Below are 21820 nucleotides of genomic sequence, written 5' to 3' on the forward strand. Positions count from 1 at the left end.
AATGCAACCTGTTAGTTTTAAACACATCCACGTTCTGAAGTCCCCCCCCTCCAATGAACTTAAATTGAGTTCCAATATGTCTGTGGAATAGCCAGCCTCAGGAAATGGCCATAGCAGAGACAGCAGCGAGCTACAAAAGTGGTCTAGATACCTTTTTACATCAAAAATATGATAGATTTGGTGTTATATAGAATTTACATCCCTTCCCTTTTATTCCTTGGTTAAACTTGATAAACAAATGTCTGTTTGGACACAATTCAAGCACAATGTGTGAACACGGGCTGTGAGTTGTAAAGAGACCCCAATGACCAAGTGTGTGGCCACAGTCAACGCAACATACAGAGTCCAAAAATAAGACCAGGTCAACATTTGGACTAAATCGGCATCTGCAATCTAAAGCGAAAAATTGAGATGTATATAACAATGCGCTCTGAAACGGTTACTCAAGGGTTAAAATCCCGTAGTCTCTCCACATAGAGTTTAGCCGTAGTCTGGAGGGTTCATGTTATGAAACTATAAGTCCCATGAAGCTCTGGGCTGCAGGGTCCTCTGGGACTTTTTGTTCTTTCACAAGCAGATCTCTTCCTGGGAGTCGTTGTGAGTTTCTCGCATGCATGGAATGGAATTTCTGATGTTGACAGCCTTTTCATGGAGCAGGGATCATGGCATGGGAGGGGTATCATATCCACGCCCCTATACAGAGTACAGGAGAAAGTTTTGTAGTGAAACTGTAAAGTGAAGTGTGGATCTCTTAGAGAGGTGCAGTCTGAGGAGCAGGCGGAGGGGAACTTCTCCAGCAGCATGAACCTTCAGTTTCTCATTGGGGTTTCGTTAATTGTTTCCATTGTATTGGTCTTTGTACTGAAGAGGAGGAGGTAAGTGTTTACATTGCACACAAGTGACACCCTGCAACTCTCATGTCTTGCAAGTCGACGCTTCAGGCTGTAGTTTTCTCTCACGTTGTACACAGTCAGGAAATACCACAGAGGTGCCCGCTGCTGTACAGATGTGATCATGGCAGCTGTGCCGGGGGGGGGGGGGGGCGCAGGGTGAAGCATAGGGAAGGCTCGCAGTGACCTGTGCAGGAGATAATCTTAGGAATGTAGTGAATGAGATTATAAGCCAATGTTATTGCCATTACTGCTCTATGTCAGGGAAGATTCCTTCTCGGCCTGATATATGCGGGTCTATATGGGATAATTAATATTATGTATGGAGAACCATTAATTCCATTCTGCTGTACATTCTAGAAGGCGCTCACATACATTATATCAGAAATGAAGGTACAAATGATAGGAAAATTCCTTCAAAAGTGGAAGGAGTATTCTGCCTGTAAGCACTCACACTCCATATGGGAGGGTAGGAGGAGACACGAGGTGAAGGAGCAGAGCCCTGAGGTTTTTTGTGTGTTGCGTATAACACACCTTTTACTTAAAGGGTGTATTCCGGATGATTAAGCAATCCATGTGCTGCTGCCTCACAATCCTAAATACACACTTCTATAATACAGTATATTGGTATTCGTCATGTAAGAGGGACATGTAGCCCTATAGTGGGTGACAAGTAATGAATCTGTACTAAAAAGCCCAATAGTAAGGTCAGAATATTCAGTCATAAGAATATACTGTATTCTTATTAAAAATTATTCAGGAGAATTAACAGAAGTGTCTGAGAGCAGAACTGTTCTGGTTGCCCAAGGAAACGAATCAGAGCTCACCTTAAAATTTTCCACGGCTGTTTATAAATTGAGAGCTGATCTCCGATTGGTTGCCATGGACAATTTTACCTCAGACACTTTTAATAAATCTCCCCAGCAGGCCCAAGCCTTCTAAGGGGGCCCATGGCCACCCAAATCACCCACCAAATTTTATACTGAATCGGACCTTCACCCATGAAATCCTCATACATCTGTTCCTGCTCTCACTGCATATGTACACAAGAGCCATTTAGGAGATTTGAAGGTCCTCCAAAGGTCCTGAAACCACAGACTGAAAGCAGGGAGAAGGAACACATCCTCCCAAGAATCTGATTCTAGTACCTTGTGTAGGGGCTTTAATATTCATATAGCCCCTGTATCTCCCTCATATGTATCCATAAGATGTTTTCACCTGGACCCCTTTTTTATGAAAGAGAATCTGCAGATGCTTAATATAAATGATTAAGAGAACTATTCAGAGAAGTGAAGATTTGATACTATTTTAGGATGAATGAAAGAGTAATTGATGCATATTACATTATTTTTGGCACTAGGTGTTGTTTTTTTGGAGCCTCATTTTAGAGATGTTTTGCAAGGTGATGTGATATTGTGGTGCACGGCCTTAATGTATTTAGCATATTGTAAGATGAACAAATGAGTGACAGAAATGTGACACCACAATAATGAAGGGGTTTAGAAGTTTATAGACCTGCTTATTGTGGGTCTAATAATGCACCAAAAATGCATCAAAAAAGTGTTGAGAAGCTAGAAATGCAGGAAAAGTGTCAGGAAACTAGAAGTGCAGAAAAAGTATCAGAATTGAAGAGATGTGCCCAAATTGAGCAAAAAAAAACAAACAAAAAAAAAACTGTGAGCTAAATCATGGCGCCTATACATCATGAATATGGCACAACAAAAGCTTAATAAAGCTTAAAAAAGGATGCATATCCAATGCTTTCCAGTGCCTTTACAAAGAGGATATGCAGTAGCTGAGTCAATGTAAAGTCTTTCATTTACATGCATTACTTACATTTCTCGCTGGCATGGTATGACATCATACTTTGTAGATTATACAGCTGAAAAATTTGCTAGGTCAGTGTAAAAGTCGCAAATTTAGGCACAAATATATCAATTGTGCTTAGTCTGACCCTACTGTCTTTGTGGGTGATAGTGGCATAGTGCAGCTTACACTGGGTACCAACAATCAGTTAACCCCTGATTGGAAGGGATCCTTTCTCAACTATTCCCACACATGGGGCACCATGGGTTTGCTTAAAGTCAAGATCTTGAAGTGGAGTATGATTCTGGTGGGTTTTCACAATCACCAGTGCTATTCATTTACAACCACACAATAAATACATCTTTAGTTATATAGCACCATTGTATTCCACAGCACTGAATAGATCAAGGGGTATATAAACAGACAAAACAAGACATTACAGAGCGATAACATGGTCTGTGTGACGGCTTGAGGAAGGCTAGAGCATCATTTACATAAACTTATAATCGATATTTTGCAAAAAACACATAGTTACAGTAGAAGCCAAGATCAGTTTCTGCATCAGCATAACAGCATAAAAGGAAACCTACCATTTGATTTGATGCATTATGAAGCAAACATACCTTGAGAATGCTGTAGCTACACTGATGCAGAAACATATCTTGCTTAATCCTTGGTTCAGTGGTTCTGCTCAAAAAACTATTGTAAAATTCAGGACTTTGGGAAAGCTGGGTGCCTACATAAACATATTACACACGGAGCTTCCTAAAAAATCCAGACAGGACTAATCAGCCTGAGCTGGATGACTCCTGCACAGCAGCTGGGGGATTGAACATGGTAGCAGGATCCTACTGTTCCTGCTATTCATATAGTGGATGGCACTAAGTAAAAAGTATATCTTGTAGTTTAAATGGAACTAAGGTGAATTCAAAGTAACTTTGGAGCGCAGATGTGTAGGGGTTATAGTAAAGAAGCCTTATTTCTAATATGATACATTGTAGAAGAAACTCTGCATCACTTTGTTTTATCCAAGAGTCTATTTCGACAATCTGACAGCAGCAAAACATATACTATTGCACTTCCTCTATAACACACAGTGAAGCTCAGAGGGAGGTCACTGGTGTCTCGGGTGGCATCTCAGGATTTCCTTAGTTGTGCTTGGAAGCACGTGTCATCATCTCTGAATATGACTCAATCTGAGAGCCGTGTACAGGACTTCACTCAGCGCAGAATGTGACATATCCTGTCACTGAGGTAGAAGTATAACACATTAATAAATAATATCCCAAAACTTCAGAGATCTTTTTAGGTTTCACATTTGGATCCTAAGTTTTGGACCTGTTTTTATTTGGGACAAAAAATGTGGATCCTAAACCTAAAGTGATCCAGTCCCCCTAAAAAGTATATAATGTCCCTCCCGATAGTAGTAGATGAGTTGGCCCCCGGTACAGCTATCTCTCCCTCTCACATTCTCATTCTTCTACATCTCTATCAAACAGTCCTCTTATCTTAGGTTTTGCACATGACCGTGTACAGAGGGAGGGAGTTCGCTGTACAAACTGTGACTAACTTAATACTTCTATTAGGAATGATCACAGTTGGGTGCCTAACTACCACATGAATATGATAACTGACCACGCCAGTCTCTCTGTAGGTGGCCATGCTGGACACCTGCGCAGAAGCTATAAGGCCCCTTCCACACTAGCGTTTTTCACGCACGAGTTCTGCGCGTGCTTTTGACGCGCAGAACTTGCATTGCTCTCTGTCCCATTGTTTCCAATGGGCCTTTCCTCATTTGCGTTGTTTTTCACGCGCATGCTTGCGTTTGTTTTGACGCGCATCAAAATCGCAGCATGCTCTACTTTTGCGTTTCACGCGCGTTTTTCCTGCCCCATTCAAGTCTATGGAGACGCATCAAAAATGCATTGCACTCGCAAGCATTGCAAGTGCAATGCGAGTGCAATGCGTTTTAAATGGATGGGTTGCCAGGTGACATGAATAATTCCCCTGCTCGAGATCGAGCATTTAATTAAAAAAAACACAGTGAAGAATAGAATAAAAACAGTGAACACAGTGAACACAGGATCATTTAAGTGAAAAACACAGTAAAGAACACAGTGAAGAATAGATTACAGATGTTCGGCACATCTGCTTACTTGTCGGGAGATACGCGCGGAACGGTGCGAACAAAATAGCATGTGAAGAACAATATATATGTGTGTAAAGAACACATTGCAGATGTTTCCATACATCTGCAATGTCTTCTTCACACATATATATTGTTCTTCACATACTATTTTGTTCGCACTGTTCCGCGCGTATCTCCCGACAAGTAAGCAGATGTGCCGAACATCTGTAATCTATTCTTCACTGTGTTCTTTACTGTGTTTTTCACTTAAATGATCCTGTGTTCACTGTGTTCACAGTTTTTATTCTATTCTTCACTGTTCTTCACATCTGCTAACTTGTCGGGAGATAATATACGCGCGGAACAGTGAAGAAAAGATTGTAGATGTTTGCATACATCTGCTAACTTATCTGAAGACATTCTTTTTCAATTAAATAAAACATTTTATTCCCGAACCATGGTCCCTTTGAAAAAGTCCCATTGACTTAAAAAACGAGCGTGAAAAACGCACCGAAAACGCAAAAAACGCGAACAACACGTGCGTGAAAAACGCAAAAACGCTAATGACTCCAAGGAAAAATGGAACAAAATGCAGCCAAAAACGTCAGTTTTTCACGCATTGCACCCTGACGTGAAATGCAACGCTAGTGTGGAAGGGGCCTAACCTGTGCCTGTTCTGGAGAAGGTCATAGCGCAATTCTACATAAGGCAGCGCCTGGCAAAGATTTCACTGACAGCACAGCTTCCCAGGGCGGACGGTTAGGGTTTACATTTTCTGCTAGGGCAAGATGTGCCAACCAGTAGTGGATTATAATAAAGACGGTTTGGGTAGTAGCCCAGGGCCCAAGCATTTTAGGGGGCCCATATCCACCCAAACCATCCAACAAATTTTATACTGAGAAGGACCTTCACCTATGAAATCCTTGTACATCTGTTCGTGCTCTCAATACACATGTACACAAGATCCATTTCAGGACCTCTGAAGGTCCTAAAACCTCATATTGAACAGATTGAAAGCAGGGAGAAAGGAAACATCCTCCATTTCCCAAGAAGCTTGATTCTATTGCCATATGTAGGAAAGTGAATTCCAGAGTAGGGCCTATGGCAGTCTTAATCCGACCCTGGTGCCAATATATGATAAAATTAGCTGACTATGGCAGAAACTGGTTTGTTTTAAGAGCATATAAGCAAAAAACAAAACAGTCATATAACAGAGAACATACAAGCTAGTCCTCGATCTACCAATTGTAAAGAATAAAAAATAACAATAAAAGCTGCAAGTTCAAAGAACTTTGTGCTTTTTCACTTCACTGGAATCATAAACCTTTGCTCCTGGTGCCCTTTGCTCTTCACTTGTCAAAAGTGCAGTAAATTCATAGTTTTATAAAGTAAAGAAAATAATAGCTCCAGAAATAATGAAGGCAGTGTCTGACAAAGGCCGGAGACACAACGGGGCGAGGTGTGGAGCAATTCCAGCCACAACAAGTACCAGGAAAAAGTGAAAGGTCATGGCTGGTAGGGCCCAGATTTGGCATACGAGCCCAGGAACATCAGTTTACACTTCTGCTTGAACTTTTTAATACCTTCTCAGTATTACATAATATAATGTTTACCATTCTATAAACAGTATGTAAAGGGATATACTGTATCTCACATTTGTTCCATTCCCCTTTGCTGTGTCATCATGAGTGACATTTAACCCCTTCAGGCCTCAGGACACAGCGCATTTTTCAAATCTGCCCTGTGTCACTATAAGTGGTTATAGCTTGGAAACTAAAACTAAATTCTCACCATGTGTGAACAGGTGTTGAATACTTACTGTTCCATGTGGTCTCAGACACAAGCTGAGAGGAAGTAGGTGGACACTATATGCAGTTTCCTGCAATTTTCAAAACACTTGAGTCGAGTCGAATGGGGTGGAGTGCTGGCACCAGGCAAATAACAAAATAAATTAAGGCATAGAATATACAAAACCAACAGGTGGAGAGAAAAACAAGTGGACCGCACATCCACACATTATACAATGATCTACTGCAATTAGGCTACATTTACAAAACAAACTTGAGGTTCTTAGTTACATTTTGATCAAATTGTATAAGCCACTAACCACTTCACGATGAGCTCATTGTAGTGGGTCCCTACAATATTGTGTGCAGCATCACATTATGTCCACCAGCAGGGACCAAGACCGGGTTGCCCCCCAGCACCCATACTGGCAGGCATAACCCCTGGGCCCTGGGTCCCCACCAGCACCGCACCAGAGAAGCCGCAGATGCTATGCAATACCGCACCATGTGAACAGGACAAAATGCTCACCTTGTGTGAACAGGTCTTGAATATTCACTGTTCCATATGGTCTCAGATACAAGCTAGTGGCTGTAGATCATTGAATGATGTGTGGATGTGCGGTCCAGTTATTTTTCTCCAAAGTCCAATACACTGCTCTACAGTACTATTGCTCATGCATGTTCATACAGTTTACAGCCAGAACCGGAAGGGGTCTGACTACTGGGGACATCAGGCAGTAAGTAGCAAAGAGGTAAGATCCTTGGGGGGGTAGACCCCTACACTCCGCAGTCATGCTTGACTCAGCTCCAATGGGAGGTGTTAGAGCACAGTGTCAGATGTGATATACAGCTGACACCCGATGCTTCTGGTGCTGGCTCCATTCATGAACCGGTGGTTTGTGAAGGTTCCTAGGCGCAAAATCTGGTGAGTCCTATCGGGCAGCTGCTACATACTACTAATTCGTGGAAAAAAACCCCATCTTTACCACTTCCACACGTGGTGTTTTTGGATGCATGTCTAGACGCATCCCAGCAACGCACACACCTGAGACACATGCCTTTTTATGTTTTACCATGTACTTGGCTTCTTTCAAAGCATTTTAAATATAGCTGGAGTGTAACCTGCTATGTTAGCATTGAGACACAGCTGCGTACACTTCCACCAGAAAAACACTTTCAAACCAGCCAAATACCTGGTGGCATGTAAAAACGCATCTGTTCCAAACACATGCATTTCTGGGATGCTTTAAAAAATGCATCCGAAAACACCAGGTGTCCGTACCCTAACTAGGTGTAAAGTCCTGTTATAATGAGCCAGCCCCATCTATATTCCAGCAAAAATCTTTAAAATGGCCAAAAACCTCTTTAGAGATCTAGTCTGGTGGGGAAAACAGCCACAGATTAAATTAGAATATCTTATGTATCCAAAAACCAGAGGTGGCTTAGAATTACTTGATATAAAATCATATTTCTACACACTGCAAATAAAGGACATCTACCACCACATTTAGGGGTGGTAGACTGTCCCCAAACAAATACTCATTACCTTAGGGTTGATGGGGGACTAATGAAATATTGACTTATAAACTTTATGCAAATGAGCCGGATGCGCTCACCACTCGCCTAGCCAAACGCCACTTGGCTGTGTTGGAATCTATTTTATTCACACCCCTTCTGTTTTCCTCCCCCCATGTAGACTGGCCTCAAGCGCTGCAGACAACCGGAGACGTCACACCTTGCATGCGCCAGATGTCTGCGGATGTCTGCAGCACTTGCGTTCAGCCTACATGAGGGGGGAAACAGAAGGGGCGTGAATAAATTAGATTCCAACGGACCCAGTGAGCAGTGAGCGCCTCCATCTCAGTTGCATAAAGTTTTAAAGTCATTATTTAATTATTCAATACGGCCTAGAGCATGCTTATCACCCTATCACCCCTAAGGTAAAGATCATCCTTTGGGGACAGTCTACCACCCGTAAACATGGTAGTAGTTGTCCTTTAAATGGGAGACATGGGGGCACATTTACTCACCCATCCATGCGCGTTTCCCAAGGTATGTTCCCTGATTGAGAATACACTCTGCCAGAATTCACTGAGATCATGCGCCCGACTTCCCCCGCTCAGGTCCACCGGAGTTCACCTTCTTCTTCCTGGTTCATGTAAGTGCATGGCTTGGGTCACAATTTAAATGTTAAATCCTGCGCTAAGTCCGAATCAGTCGGATTGTCCGATCGCGTGCTCCAAAAACCCCTGCTAAATGCGGCGCAAAATGGAAATCGTCGAAATATCCAACGATAGTGTGGTCTGAGGACCCTTAGTAAGTAAGCCCCATAGTCTTTGGTAGCTAGTATTACATTTGGAGGTTAAGATATCCTCTTATAATGTTATACAACTGTTGGAATCAGGAATATTTAAGACCCAGGAAAAAACAGGGGGTGCTATACTATTCATATGCTACATAATATTTGGACTGCAATAAAAAAACTTTCGAAAATAAAAAGTTTTCTCCCAATAACACCTCTGTGGGGAAATAATAATCTTGAATTAAACAAGAAAATCCAATACAAAAAATGGGTAGAAAAAGGTGTACTCACAATTGGTCAGAAAATAATAAAGTTAAGCCTTTTACGGAAATGAAAGTAGAATATGGTCTATGTGACAGAGATAATTTTGCATATATACAAGTGGTAACAAGTATCCAAGCCACAAGGAAAAATGATGTTATAATAGAGGAATTACTGAAAATAATAAAACAGATTCTTAGTGGACTAAGTATTAAAAGTAAAAGTAATAAATATTATAAGCTAATATGTGAAAAGAGATTAGAGAAGAAACCTTATAAGTGGGAAGAAAAATGGATTGCAGAAGTGGGCATATTAAAAGAGAAAGAAAAAAATACAGATATTGACAGTGGCGTAACTTGAATCTGCAGGGCCCCAGTGCCACGTCTGTGCCAGGCCCCCGACTATAATGTATGGTTTATAGTAATAGTCTTCTCATATGGGAAAGTGACACCATAAGGGCCCCCTAAACCCCTTGGTGCGATCGCAACCACTGCACCTCCTCAAGTTACGCCCCTAGATATTGAGCAATATGTATAAAATAGTAAAAAATAGTTCACAAAAATTGACCAACTAAGTATAATGAATAGGATAAATTACTCACCCCCAAAAATTGCTAAATTTGCAAAAAGTAAACAAATAGAATTGCGTTACATGTAAAAATGAAGGCGCAGATGACCTACATATTTTATGGTACTGCCCTGAGATAAAGAGAGAAAAAAAGATAGAAGAGGAAATAAATAAATCCTATGGAATAAGAATTAAGTTAAAAGGGTGTTCCCATTTCCGCAAATTTCTGAATTGTCTGTATCAATTCCTCACAGTTTTTGTAGATCTCTGCTTGCTGTCATTCCATAGAAAGCTTCTAGGTTTACTTTCAATATACAAAAATCTGACCATGGTAACACACGTGCACGGCTCCTTTCTATCATAGAGAGTAATCAGAACTGTGGGTTATAGCAAACAGTGCACCTGTGTGACCATGGTCAGATTTCTGTCCACTAGAAGTAAACACAGAAGCTTTCTAAAGAGTGACAGCAAGCAGAGATCTAGAAACCCATGATGAATTGATACCGAAAGTATATTGGACAAATGTATAATTTTTTATCATACAAACAATAACATTAATTTGCTGTAATGAGAACACCCCTTTAAGCATCAAAACATATATGTGAGTGTGCATAGTGAGAAGATGGATAAAAAAAGTGGCTCCAGATTTAGAAATATGGAGAAGGTATGTCATATCTGCTTTACAAGGTGAAAGCTATGGTATAAAGAATAGTTCCCAGAAAAGGAAAAAGCCTTTTATAGATAACTGGAAACCATGGATGAGGAGGAATATGACAGATGAGGAGATATATTTTATATATAGAGAGGGTTGATGTAGCGGGGGGGGGGGGGGGGGGGGAGGGAATTATAAAGGAAAGAAAAAGAGGAAGGAAAAAAAGAACAGAAAAATATTTTTTGCACATTTTTTAAATTTTGTTTACCTAGTTTCTTTTTTTTCTCTTTTCTTTTTGTCTCTCTTTTCCCTTACATCCTGCAAGAAAGATTCTTGATATTGATGAAAAGAATGGTCAAGAATTGTTAAAAAATTAAATTATAAAAAAGGAGAAATGGAAAAGATGGAATGAATGGCTTCATGCACACGAATGTATGCATACTTTCGCCGCGGCGGAGACGGTCACCCCTCCTCTCTCCATAGCGATGCATGGAGCACAACGCTGTACATGTCCTATCTTTCCTTGTGTATGGAGCGGTAACGCGCTGCACGTGTGTGGCACTGTATCGCTCCATGCACCCATTGCCGTCTATTGGTGGACATATGTACGGCCAACAGTCGTGCAAATGCAGCCTAAGAGTGTATTGAAGAATTGACGTTCTTTTAAATTGTGTTGGAAATATAAAATACATACAAATTTTTGAATGGACAGTACTGCATGGACAGCACCTTAGTAGATCAGTGTCTCCGGTTGTTACTTTAATGGTTCCTAGTCTGGTTTAATGTCCTAGTCAGAACAGTTTCTCATGGATCACTCACAGGCTATAGTTTATGTGGATCCCTTAAAAACGGATACCTGAATGAGGCTAATTGGCCACGAAAAACTGACAATATTGTTGCTATTCTCAGACGATTTTCACCTTGTTCATCTCATCTGAAGGTAGCAGCACCCTACCACTGAGGTCAATGAATAAAAAAATCTCCAAAAATTCAAACCAGCATGTTTTCTCCAATTTTGAGGGTTTCTAAATACCCAGGGGTTTCTCCACAAGGCTAAAATCTATAGCATATTATATGGATTAATTATAAAAAGTACAGTATGTTGGAAAACATCCACTGTAGTGCACATGACATCTTTTCCCTTTCTTGTATATAATTATCCTAGGATTCATGGCTACAAACAGCCCAAGAACTGGCTAATTCATCTGCTCCTCTTTCCCACTGAGACCTAATAGCTAAAACAGAATAAAGAGAGTTAATTGTCCTCAAGTAGGTTGAAAAACAGTGTTGTGCTGTGATTAAATGTCATTTTCAGTTTCTTTTTCCTGTCTTTTGTAGAAAATAAAAGCAGATATGTGATAGGAAGGGCTCAGGATGTTTGCTGCATAAACCCTCCACTGAACAAGCAGCCGGATTGTGCACTATACAATCCCTCTTTGTTCTGAATGGAGCTGACTTTTTAGGGAATTACCAGCTAAAGCCTTTGCTAGCAGTTAGTCCGTGGCTGGAATACTGTCATGGTTGAATTGGCATAATTCAAAGGGTTTTCTACAATGTCTCTGCCATACGTGAGAGCTGCAATACCTTAAAGGGGTTGTCTGAAGGTTGAAAAATATGGCTGCTTACTTCCAAAAACTGTTCCTATCCTAACCATAGTAAATGTGTGGTATGAAAATGAAGCTTAAAGGGGTATTCCAGGAATCACTATAATTCATATACAAATGGGTACTCAAAATATAAGCTAATGTGTAATTAGTTGTTATTTAAAATGTTGCTCCCCTAAGTAGAAAAATGTTGGTGACATAGACTGTAATGAAGAATTAAAATGCTACTAGCCCTTTAATCAGTCCGTTAATTTACCCTGCACGGTCCGTTGCGGAGCTGACACAGGACAGAAGATGCCATTGGTCACCTGTCCACATCACATGTCCTGTACCTGCTTGGGCAGGTCATGTGATCATCACTATGTTTGGCTGTAGTCGGTTGGTTGCAGTGCATCCAGTATGGCCGGTGTTGTGGTGATGGCAGTTACACATTATTACTATGGTAACAGAGCAAGAAAGTCAGTTATATCATCACTGGGAGCAGAGCATAACAGGATCATGGGACTTGTAGTTTCTAGTGGCGGCCATATTAGTGATAACTCCACCTACTTTAGAGAGGCCATACATTTTGTAAATCATAAAATCAAACTATTTAAGCTCCGTTTTGTGACTAATGACATTGAGTATTGTTGTACTCAATTCATTCATTTATTTATATCATCATGGGGTTTTGTGTCAGACGTTTATATTCCCTGAATATCCCTTTAATTTCTCTATTCAGCTGAGCTGCAATACTGGAACAAACAGCTGTAATAAAACATTACAGAGATCAACGGTCATATGGAAAAATAGGTGTGAGGGTCCTGCTCAGAAGAGTTTACACTCTATGAGGATGAGGGGTGACACAAGAGGTATTAGAGTTTGTATAATGATCCAGCCATTCTTTGTAAGGGAAAAGAACAGAATAAAATAATATAATATAATAAATAAAGATGCTGCTGCTTGAACCAGCCATCAGCCATCTTCCAAGGTCAATGGGACTGCAGAGAAGCCTGGAGCTTGGTGTTTGCTGGATAACGGATGGGATGATAACACAGATTGACTTAGTAAAGAGAAAGTTACAATTTTATGCAGTTAAGTGTGATAGATCTGCCTAAAGAGATGAGTTTTAAGAGTGTATTTTAAATTTTGGAGATTGGGTATTAGTCTGAGAGTCTGAGGAAAGGAATTCCAGAAAATTGGTGCAGCTCAGTAGAAGTCTTGGAGATGTGAGTGAGAGGTTCGAATTAAGGTACAGATTATTCTGTGATCAATGGCAGATCGAAGAACATGGGTTGGGCAAAAGACTGAGATATGAGAAGGAAAGTAGAGAGGTGCAGCATTGTGCAGAGCTTTGTGGATGAGGATGATTATTTTAAACTGTATTCAGAAGGAGACAAGCAACCAGTGCAGTGACTGGCATAGACTAGAGGTATCCATGTAGCGTTCGGTCTGAAAGACAAGCCTTGCTGCTGCATTAAGAATATATTGGAGAGGAGAGAGTTTAGTGAGTTGAAGACTGATAGAAGAGCATTACAGTAGTCCAGACGAAAGTGAATCAGAGTAGCAATTAGCATTTTAGAGATTTGAATTGTAAGAAGTGGACAAATTCGAGAGATGTATCTGAGGTGCATGTGGCAACAGTGAGCTAGTGATTGAATATGTGGTGCAAAGGAGAGGATGGAGTCCAGCACAACACCAAGACAGCGGGCCTGCTGCCTTGGGATTATTGTGATCCCACAAAGATGGAGAGGTCAGGATAGACTCGGTTAGTGGATGGTGAAAAGAAAAGAAGTTAAGTCATAAGAAAATTAGGTTTCAAGAAGAGAGAGAACCTGATGTAAGAGACAGCAGAGAGACAATCACTGGTGTTCTGGAGTAAGGCAGGGGTGATATTACGTGCAGAAGTATATAGCTGGGTGTCATCAGCATAGAGATGATACTGGGAGCCAAATCTGCTGATGGTTTGTCCAGTGGGGGCAGTATAGAGGAGTAAGAGGAGTAAGGAGCAAATGGAGTGAAGCATCCTGAGGAGGAACTGGTGGTCCACAGTATCAAACACTGCCAAAAAAATCCAGAAGAATGAGAGAATAGTCACCTTTATTTTGCAGTGAGGAGATCATTGGAGACTTTAGAAAGAGCAGTTTCAGTAGAATCCATAGTACGAAACCCAGATTGTAAGGGGTCAAGGAGGGAGTTGGTCGAGGGATAACATGTAAGTCGAGAATAGACCAGGTGTTCCAGGAGTTTGGAGATGAATGGGAGATTAGGGGCTGGTTGGTGGTTTACAGCATTGGACGGGTCCAGGGAGGGTTTCTTTAGTAATGGGGTAAAAACAGCATGCTTGAAAGAAGAGGGAAAGACATCAGAAGAGAGAGAGATTGAAAATGTTAGTGAGGTAAGAGGAGACTGCTGGGGAGAGCAACTGTTTGAGATGAGAGAGGATGGGGTTACTTATCCAGGTAATGGGCAAAGAAAAGAGCTTGTACACTTCTTTCTCTATGCCTGGCTCAAAGTAAGAGATGGAACAGGGTGCGGTACCAGAGGGAAGGGGATTAATGGAGTAAGTGTATTGAGCAGTGGCGTAACTACCGCCGTAGCAGCCGTAGCGGTTGCTACGGGGCCCGTGAGGTTCAGGGGCCCGGGGATGCACGCTCCCTGCAGTGCTTTGCCACGGCCTGGGGTAAGTGGTCCGGGGCTGCAGTGCCGGATCGTGCCCCCGGGCCCCTCCCTCTCTGTGCATCTACACGTCTCCTGAATCCGCCCGCCTCTTTCCGGGATCCCTGCCTGCTGATATCCTTGACCCGCCCCCCTCATCTCCCTGACCTGCCCGCTCATCAGCCTGCAGGGCGGCACAGTTGATTCTCTGCCCCCTTTCCCCCGCTCGGCCCCCCCCTTCCCCCGCTCGCCCCCCCCTTCCCCCGCTCGCCCCCCCCCGCTCGCGCCCCCCCCCCCCGCTCGCGCCCCCCCTTCCCCCGCTCGGCACCCCCCCCCCGCTCGCGCCCCCCCCCCCGCCGTCTGAATGCATCTGGACACCTGCCTGAACACCTATACAGCCCCCAAACTTCCTAAAAGGTAAGTATATACAGATGTTTTTATCTGTATGTATATATGTATTTATCTGTATGTATATATGTATTTATATGCATATACTGTGTACATATGTATATACAGTGTATATACAGTGTATATGTGTGTATATGTGTATATATTGTATATATACTGTGTATATGTGTGTATATACTGTGTATATGTGTGTATATACTGTGTATATGTGTATATATTGTATATATACTGTGTATATGTGTATATATTGCATATATACTGTGAATATGTGTGTATATGTGTATATATTGTATATATACTGTGTATATGTGTATATACTGTGTATATGTGTATATATTGCATATATACTGTGTATATACTGTGTATATATTGTATATATACTGTGTATATGTGTGTATATGTGTATGTATTGTATATATACTGTGTATATGTGTATATATTGTATATATACTGTGTATATGTGTATATATTGTATATATACTGTGTATATGTGTATATATTGTATATATACTGTGTATATGTGTATATATTGTATATATACTGTGTATATGTGTATATATTGTATATATACTGTGTATATGTGTATATATTGTATATATACTGTGTATATGTGTATATATTGTATATATACTGTGTATATGTGTATATATTGTATATATACTGTGTATATACTGTATATGTGTATATACTGTGTATATACTGTGTATATGTGTATATATTGTATATATACTGTGTATATGTGTATATATTGTATATATACTGTGTATGTGTATATATTGTATATATACTGTGTATATGTGTATATATACTGTGTATATGTGTATATATTGTATATATACTGTGTATATGTGTATATATTGTGTATATACTGTGTATATGTGTATATATTGTGTATATACTGTGTATATGTGTATATATTGTGTATATACTGTGTATATGTGTATATATTGTGTATATACTGTGTATATGTGTATATATTGTGTATATGTGTGTATATGTGTATATATTGTGTATATAATGTGTATATATTGTGTATATATTGTGTATATACTGTGTATATATTGTGTATATATTGTGTATATATTGTGTATATACTGTGTATATATTGTGTATATATTGTGTATATACTGTGTATATGTGTATATATTGTGTATATACTGTGTATATATTGTGTATATACTGTGTATATGTGTATATATTGTGTATATACTGTGTATATGTGTATATATTGTGTATATACTGTGTATATGTGTATATATTGTATATATACTGTGTATATGTGTATATATTGTATATATACTGTGTATATGTGTATATATTGTATATATACTGTGTATATGTGTATATATTGTATATATACTGTGTATATGTGTATATATTGTATATATACTGTGTATATGTGTATATATTGTATATATACTGTGTATATGTGTATATATTGTATATATACTGTGTATATGTGTATATATTGTATATATACTGTGTATATGTGTATATATTGTATATATACTGTGTATATGTGTGTATGTACTGTGTATATGTGTATATATTGTATATATACTGTGTATACATAAATATATATATATATATATATATATATATATATAAATCCTATGTATATGTATATATGCATCTACTATGTATACATGTATATACTGTGTATAAATGCATTGAAGCAAATACTGTATTTTTACATGCATGTATTTATATTAGCATATATATATATATGATGTGTGTTTTTGTATGTGGTAAGTATGTATGCTGTATATACTGAATGTATGTTTATATTCTGTATGTATAGCAGCATGTGTGTATATGGTGTTTTTATCCGGCATGTATGTGTATATATGGTCAGTGTATACTGTATTTGTGTATGTATGTATATATGTATATATATATTTATGTGTGTGTATTGTAAATGTATTATATGTATATAATGTGTATATTGTATGAGTTTGTATATACTCTGTGTATTAGTGTATAAATGTATATGAGTGTATAAATGTGTGTATAAGTGAATGCTTGTATGTATAAGGGTGTGAGTATACGAGAGTAGAACTTTATGTGTGTATATAAAGGTGTGTATATATCAGTGTATAAATGTGTGTAATTGTATAAACATGTCTGTATAGGGTTACCTTCCCAAGAACATATGGGGGACGTATATCTGGCCGCAGATTTGCTGCCGGATATACTTCCCCCATAAGCTTCTATACGCCAGGGCTCGGCACGGTGAGCACAACGAGTACTCACTGTTTTGAGCAAAAGAGATAGAGCGTGCTCCATCTATGGCCGTAAGAACGACCATGCGGCTCTATTCTCTATGGAGAGGGGAGGGGTGAGCCGCGCTCACCTCTCCTCCTCTCCAGCGCGCCCGACGTGTGCCTGCCATATATATATATTTTAAGGGGTAGGGGGGCCCCATGCAGAAATCTGCTATGGGGCCCAGCCTCTCCTAGTTACGCCCCTGGTATTGAGAGATGATTTCCTTGCAAATACAGTCAATTTTATTTTTAAAGTCGGTGGCTAGATCTTCATCTCTAAGGCCTGTGACAAGTGGCTGCACCCTTGGTCTTAGGACAAGAGGCTGCACCCTTGGTGTTAGTAAGGAGTGAAGAGTATGGAATATGAGATATTTAAGGAGATAAAATTATAGGATGCTAAATGTGAATCCAAGCCTCAAGACTAGTTACAACAATTGGTTACATATAGATATTATAGATAACACCACTGACCCATCATTACATCACTACTGACAACAGATTACGTCATAGCTTATCTCCTCCCCCTCCCTGATGGTGACACAGCTTATCTCCTTCTCCTCCCTGAACAATGACCTCTATATAGATAACACTGACACATCATTACATCACTACTGACAATAGATGATGTCACAACTGATTTCCTTCCCATCCCTGAACAATAACCTCTATATAGATAACACTGACCCATCATTACATCACTACTGACAATAGATGATGTCACAGCTTATCTCCTCCTCCCTGTACAATGACCTCTATATAGATAACACTGACCCATCATTACATCCCTACTGACAATAGATGATGTCACAGCTTATCTCCACCCCTCCCTGTACAATGACCTCTATATAGATAACACTGACCCATCATTACATCATTACTGACAATAGATGATGTCACAGCTGATCTCCTCCCCGTCCTTGAACAATGACCTCTATATAAATAAAACTGCCCATCATTACATCACTACTGACAATAGATGATGTCACAGCTGATCTCTTCCTCCCTGAACAATCACCTCTATATAGATAACACTGACCCATCATTACATCACTACTGACAATAGATGATGTCACAGCTTATCACCTCCCCCTCCCTGAACAATGATCTCTATATAGATAACACTGGCACATCATTACATCACTACTGACAATAAATGATGTCACAGCTTATCTCCTCCCACTTCTTGTACAATGACCTCTATATAGATAACACTGACCCATTATTACATCACTACTAACAATAGATGATATCACTGCTTATCTCCTCCTCCCTGTACAATGACCCCTATATAGATAACACTTACTCATCATTGCATCACTACTAACAATAGATGATGTCACAGCTTATCTCATCCTCTTTGTACAATGACCTCTATATAGATAACACTGACCCATCATTACATCACTACTGACAATAGATGATGTCACAGCTTATCTCCTCCCCCTCCCTGTACAATGTCCTCTATATAGATAACACTGACCCATCATTACATCACTACTAACAATAGATGATGTCACAGCTGATCTCCTCCTCCCTGAACAAAAACCTCTATATAGATAACACTGACCCATCATTACATCACTACTGACAATAGATGATGTCACAGCTTATCTCCTCCTCCTCCTTGTACAATTGCCTCTATATAGATAACACTGACCCATCATTACATCACTACTGACAATAGATTATGTCACAACTTATCACCTCCCCCTCCCTGAACAATGACCTCTATATAGATAACACTGACCCATTATTACATCGCAACTGACAATAAATGATGTCACAGCTTATCTCCTCCCCCTCCCTGAACAATGAGTTCTATATAGATAACACTGACCCATCATTACATCACTACTGCAAAATAGATGATGTCACAGCTTATCTCCTCCCCTCCCTGAACAATGACATCTATATAAATAACACTGACCCATCATTGCATCATTACTGACAATAGCTGAAGTCACATCTTAGCCCCCCTCCCTCCTTGTACAATGATTTCTATATAGATAAAACTGACCCATCATTACAACACTGCTGACAATAGATGATGTCACAGATTATCTCCTCCTCCCTGTACAATGACCTCTATATAGATAACACTGACCCATCATTACATCACTACTGACAATAGATGATGTCACAGCTTATCTCCTCCTGCCTGAACAATGACCACTATATAGTGTGGGGAATTGCTCTGGTAGTTGACTGGTAGCAGTGCAGGAAGCAGTGACACACGCAGGTTTAAAAGTCCAACTTAAGTGTTTATTCACACTTGCAAAACAGAACACAAATTCAGCCTTGACTTAGGCACATGCAAAAACATTATAAAAGTAATTCCTGCCCGGCTAGGCGCTGTCTAATACATTTTGAGGACCCTAGCTATCCGGGTACCAGGCTGCCTGGCACACGCTCTTGGCCAGCAGCAAGACAGGAGACCCTCAGTTACCTTTGCTGTGAGAATGCAATCTCGCTTTCAGCTCTCCAGGTAGGGCCTCTCCTACTGCTTCTGGCCTGCAGACTAAATCAGGCCCTAACGAGGCCTGTGACCTGCACCTGTGGGCTTTACAAAAGCCCAGGACCGAAGCCCGGGTGGAGTAGGAGTCCCACTACCAGCCTACCCCTACTCCATAATAAGCAGGCCCAGTACGGACATTACCAATGTGTCTGTGTTAGCTAGGCCAACACAGACAAAACAGACTATTCCTGCTTATCATGTCTGCAGTAACCCTTGGGTTACTGCAGACAAACCTAGGGCTTTTACCACCAGCATTTCATCTGCCTGTAAGACAGATAGCGGTTTTCCCACACAACACCTCTCACTTTCTCACAATAGATAACACTGACCCATCATTACATCACTACTGACAATAGATGATGTCACAGCTTATCTCCTCCTCCTCCTTGTACAGTTGCCTCTATATAGATAACACTGACCTATAATTACACCAATACTGGCAATATATGGATTATAAAGGGCTATTGTTTTGCTGCCTCTTAGTGGCACAGCTTCCATTCTTGCTGTGTATGTAATTTTAACCAGATTTTAAAAATAAAGGCATTTCCTACTACATATCTTCAACACTTCTCCATTCTTTGAAAAAAAGCCAAAAACAGAACCCGCTTAAAGAGAGCCCGTCATGCAAGTTAACTCAAAATAAATAGTTCATTAAAAAGCATTGCCCTTATCCCTAAATGTTTCATTTCCGTGGATGCAATGTTAAAAAATCAGTTTGTAAACTTATATGCCACTCATCTGATGTGAGTCCAATGACACTATGTGAGTCCAATGGAGCCCTGCATATCCAGTAGTTACTGCATTTTCCTGCCTTCTCCTTCCTGATTGACAGGTCTCACAGCTACAGAACATGCTGCTATATGGAATATTGAGAGAGTTCTGTTACATCAATGGCCACCTCATGTCATGGGACCAGGGTCATGTCATCTAAGGCCCCCGTATTATTTCTCTATACAGGCAGTCCCCGGGTTACATACAAGATAGGGTCTGTAGGTTTGTTCTTAAGTTGAATTTGTATTCAAGTCGGAAATGTATATTTTATCATTTTAATCCCAGCCAGAACTTTTTTGGTCTCTGTGACAATTGGATTTTAAAAATGTTGGGTTGTCATAAGAATCAATATTAACACTAAAGCTTCAATACAGACACCTGTGATAACTGTTACAGCTGTTTGTTGTAGCCTAGAACTAAAGCACAATAAATTACCAACATCCAGAGGTCCGTTTGTAACTAGGGGTCGTATGTAAGTCGAGTGTTCTTAAGTAGGGGACCGCCTGTACTCTGCATTCATTGCTAGTGACCATATTGAGAAAGATTTTGATGTTGCATTACATCCTGTCTTGACCTTGGATCAGTTTTTCTGTTTTGTATTGTTTGCTGCCTCTGCATCTAATTCAGCTTCACTCATGTCCTGGCATTGGTGAATATCTATTGGCAATCCTGTTTCTCTATATCTTTGGGCCTTCTTCCCAGGCAGGGAACATCAAAGATCCCTCTGCTCCTTTGCTTCAGCCTCTTGGGGAACGGAAACAACTAGACCTGAAAAAACTACTTCTTAAGACTAATTTCTACATAAATAGTTTTAATTTTCTGTAAAGTAAAATCTGCATAATTTGCTTTTACCCCCGGTAATGATCCTGGGGTGTTAAGCCAATTTTAGGAATACATCTGTGAACTAGGGTATTTTTTTTAATGCATTTTAATTATTATAACTTCTTGCCTTTCTCTTAATGCTCCCAAATTAAAGAAAAATATTTGCTGAGCTGGAATAAAATGGATCATAAACGGGGTTTCCAGGAATCTGGAAAAGCCATAGGGGAAAGGGAGGGAATAAATATGAATGGAAGCGTATTTACCTTGATCTGAGGAGGCCACTCATTGGGCCAAGTGGGTCTTATGACCCCCCCTAGCATTTCCATCCAGTCCCAGTCATAGTGTCAAAAATGCCAAAGTACCAAAAACTGGGGCACAGTAAGATGTTTTGAACTACAAGAGATAT

At 40.1% G+C, this 21820-nt stretch overlaps 1 protein-coding gene across 1 annotated transcript in view; it reads left to right on the plus strand.

Annotated features, from left to right (window-relative positions):
* Positions 1–683: 683 nt before the first annotated feature.
* CYP7B1 (cytochrome P450 family 7 subfamily B member 1) overlaps positions 684–21820 on the plus strand; it is a 139497-nt gene continuing 118360 nt past the window's right edge. Inside the window, exon 1 of the mRNA XM_072151822.1 lies at positions 684–875. Coding sequence (XP_072007923.1) covers positions 802–875 — 74 coding nt within the window. The 5' untranslated portion in view covers positions 684–801. The remainder of the gene's footprint in view (positions 876–21820) is intronic.

The sequence above is a fragment of the Engystomops pustulosus genome, chromosome 5 (assembly GCF_040894005.1).
Source record: "Engystomops pustulosus chromosome 5, aEngPut4.maternal, whole genome shotgun sequence".
NCBI classification, from domain to species: domain Eukaryota; kingdom Metazoa; phylum Chordata; class Amphibia; order Anura; family Leptodactylidae; genus Engystomops; species Engystomops pustulosus.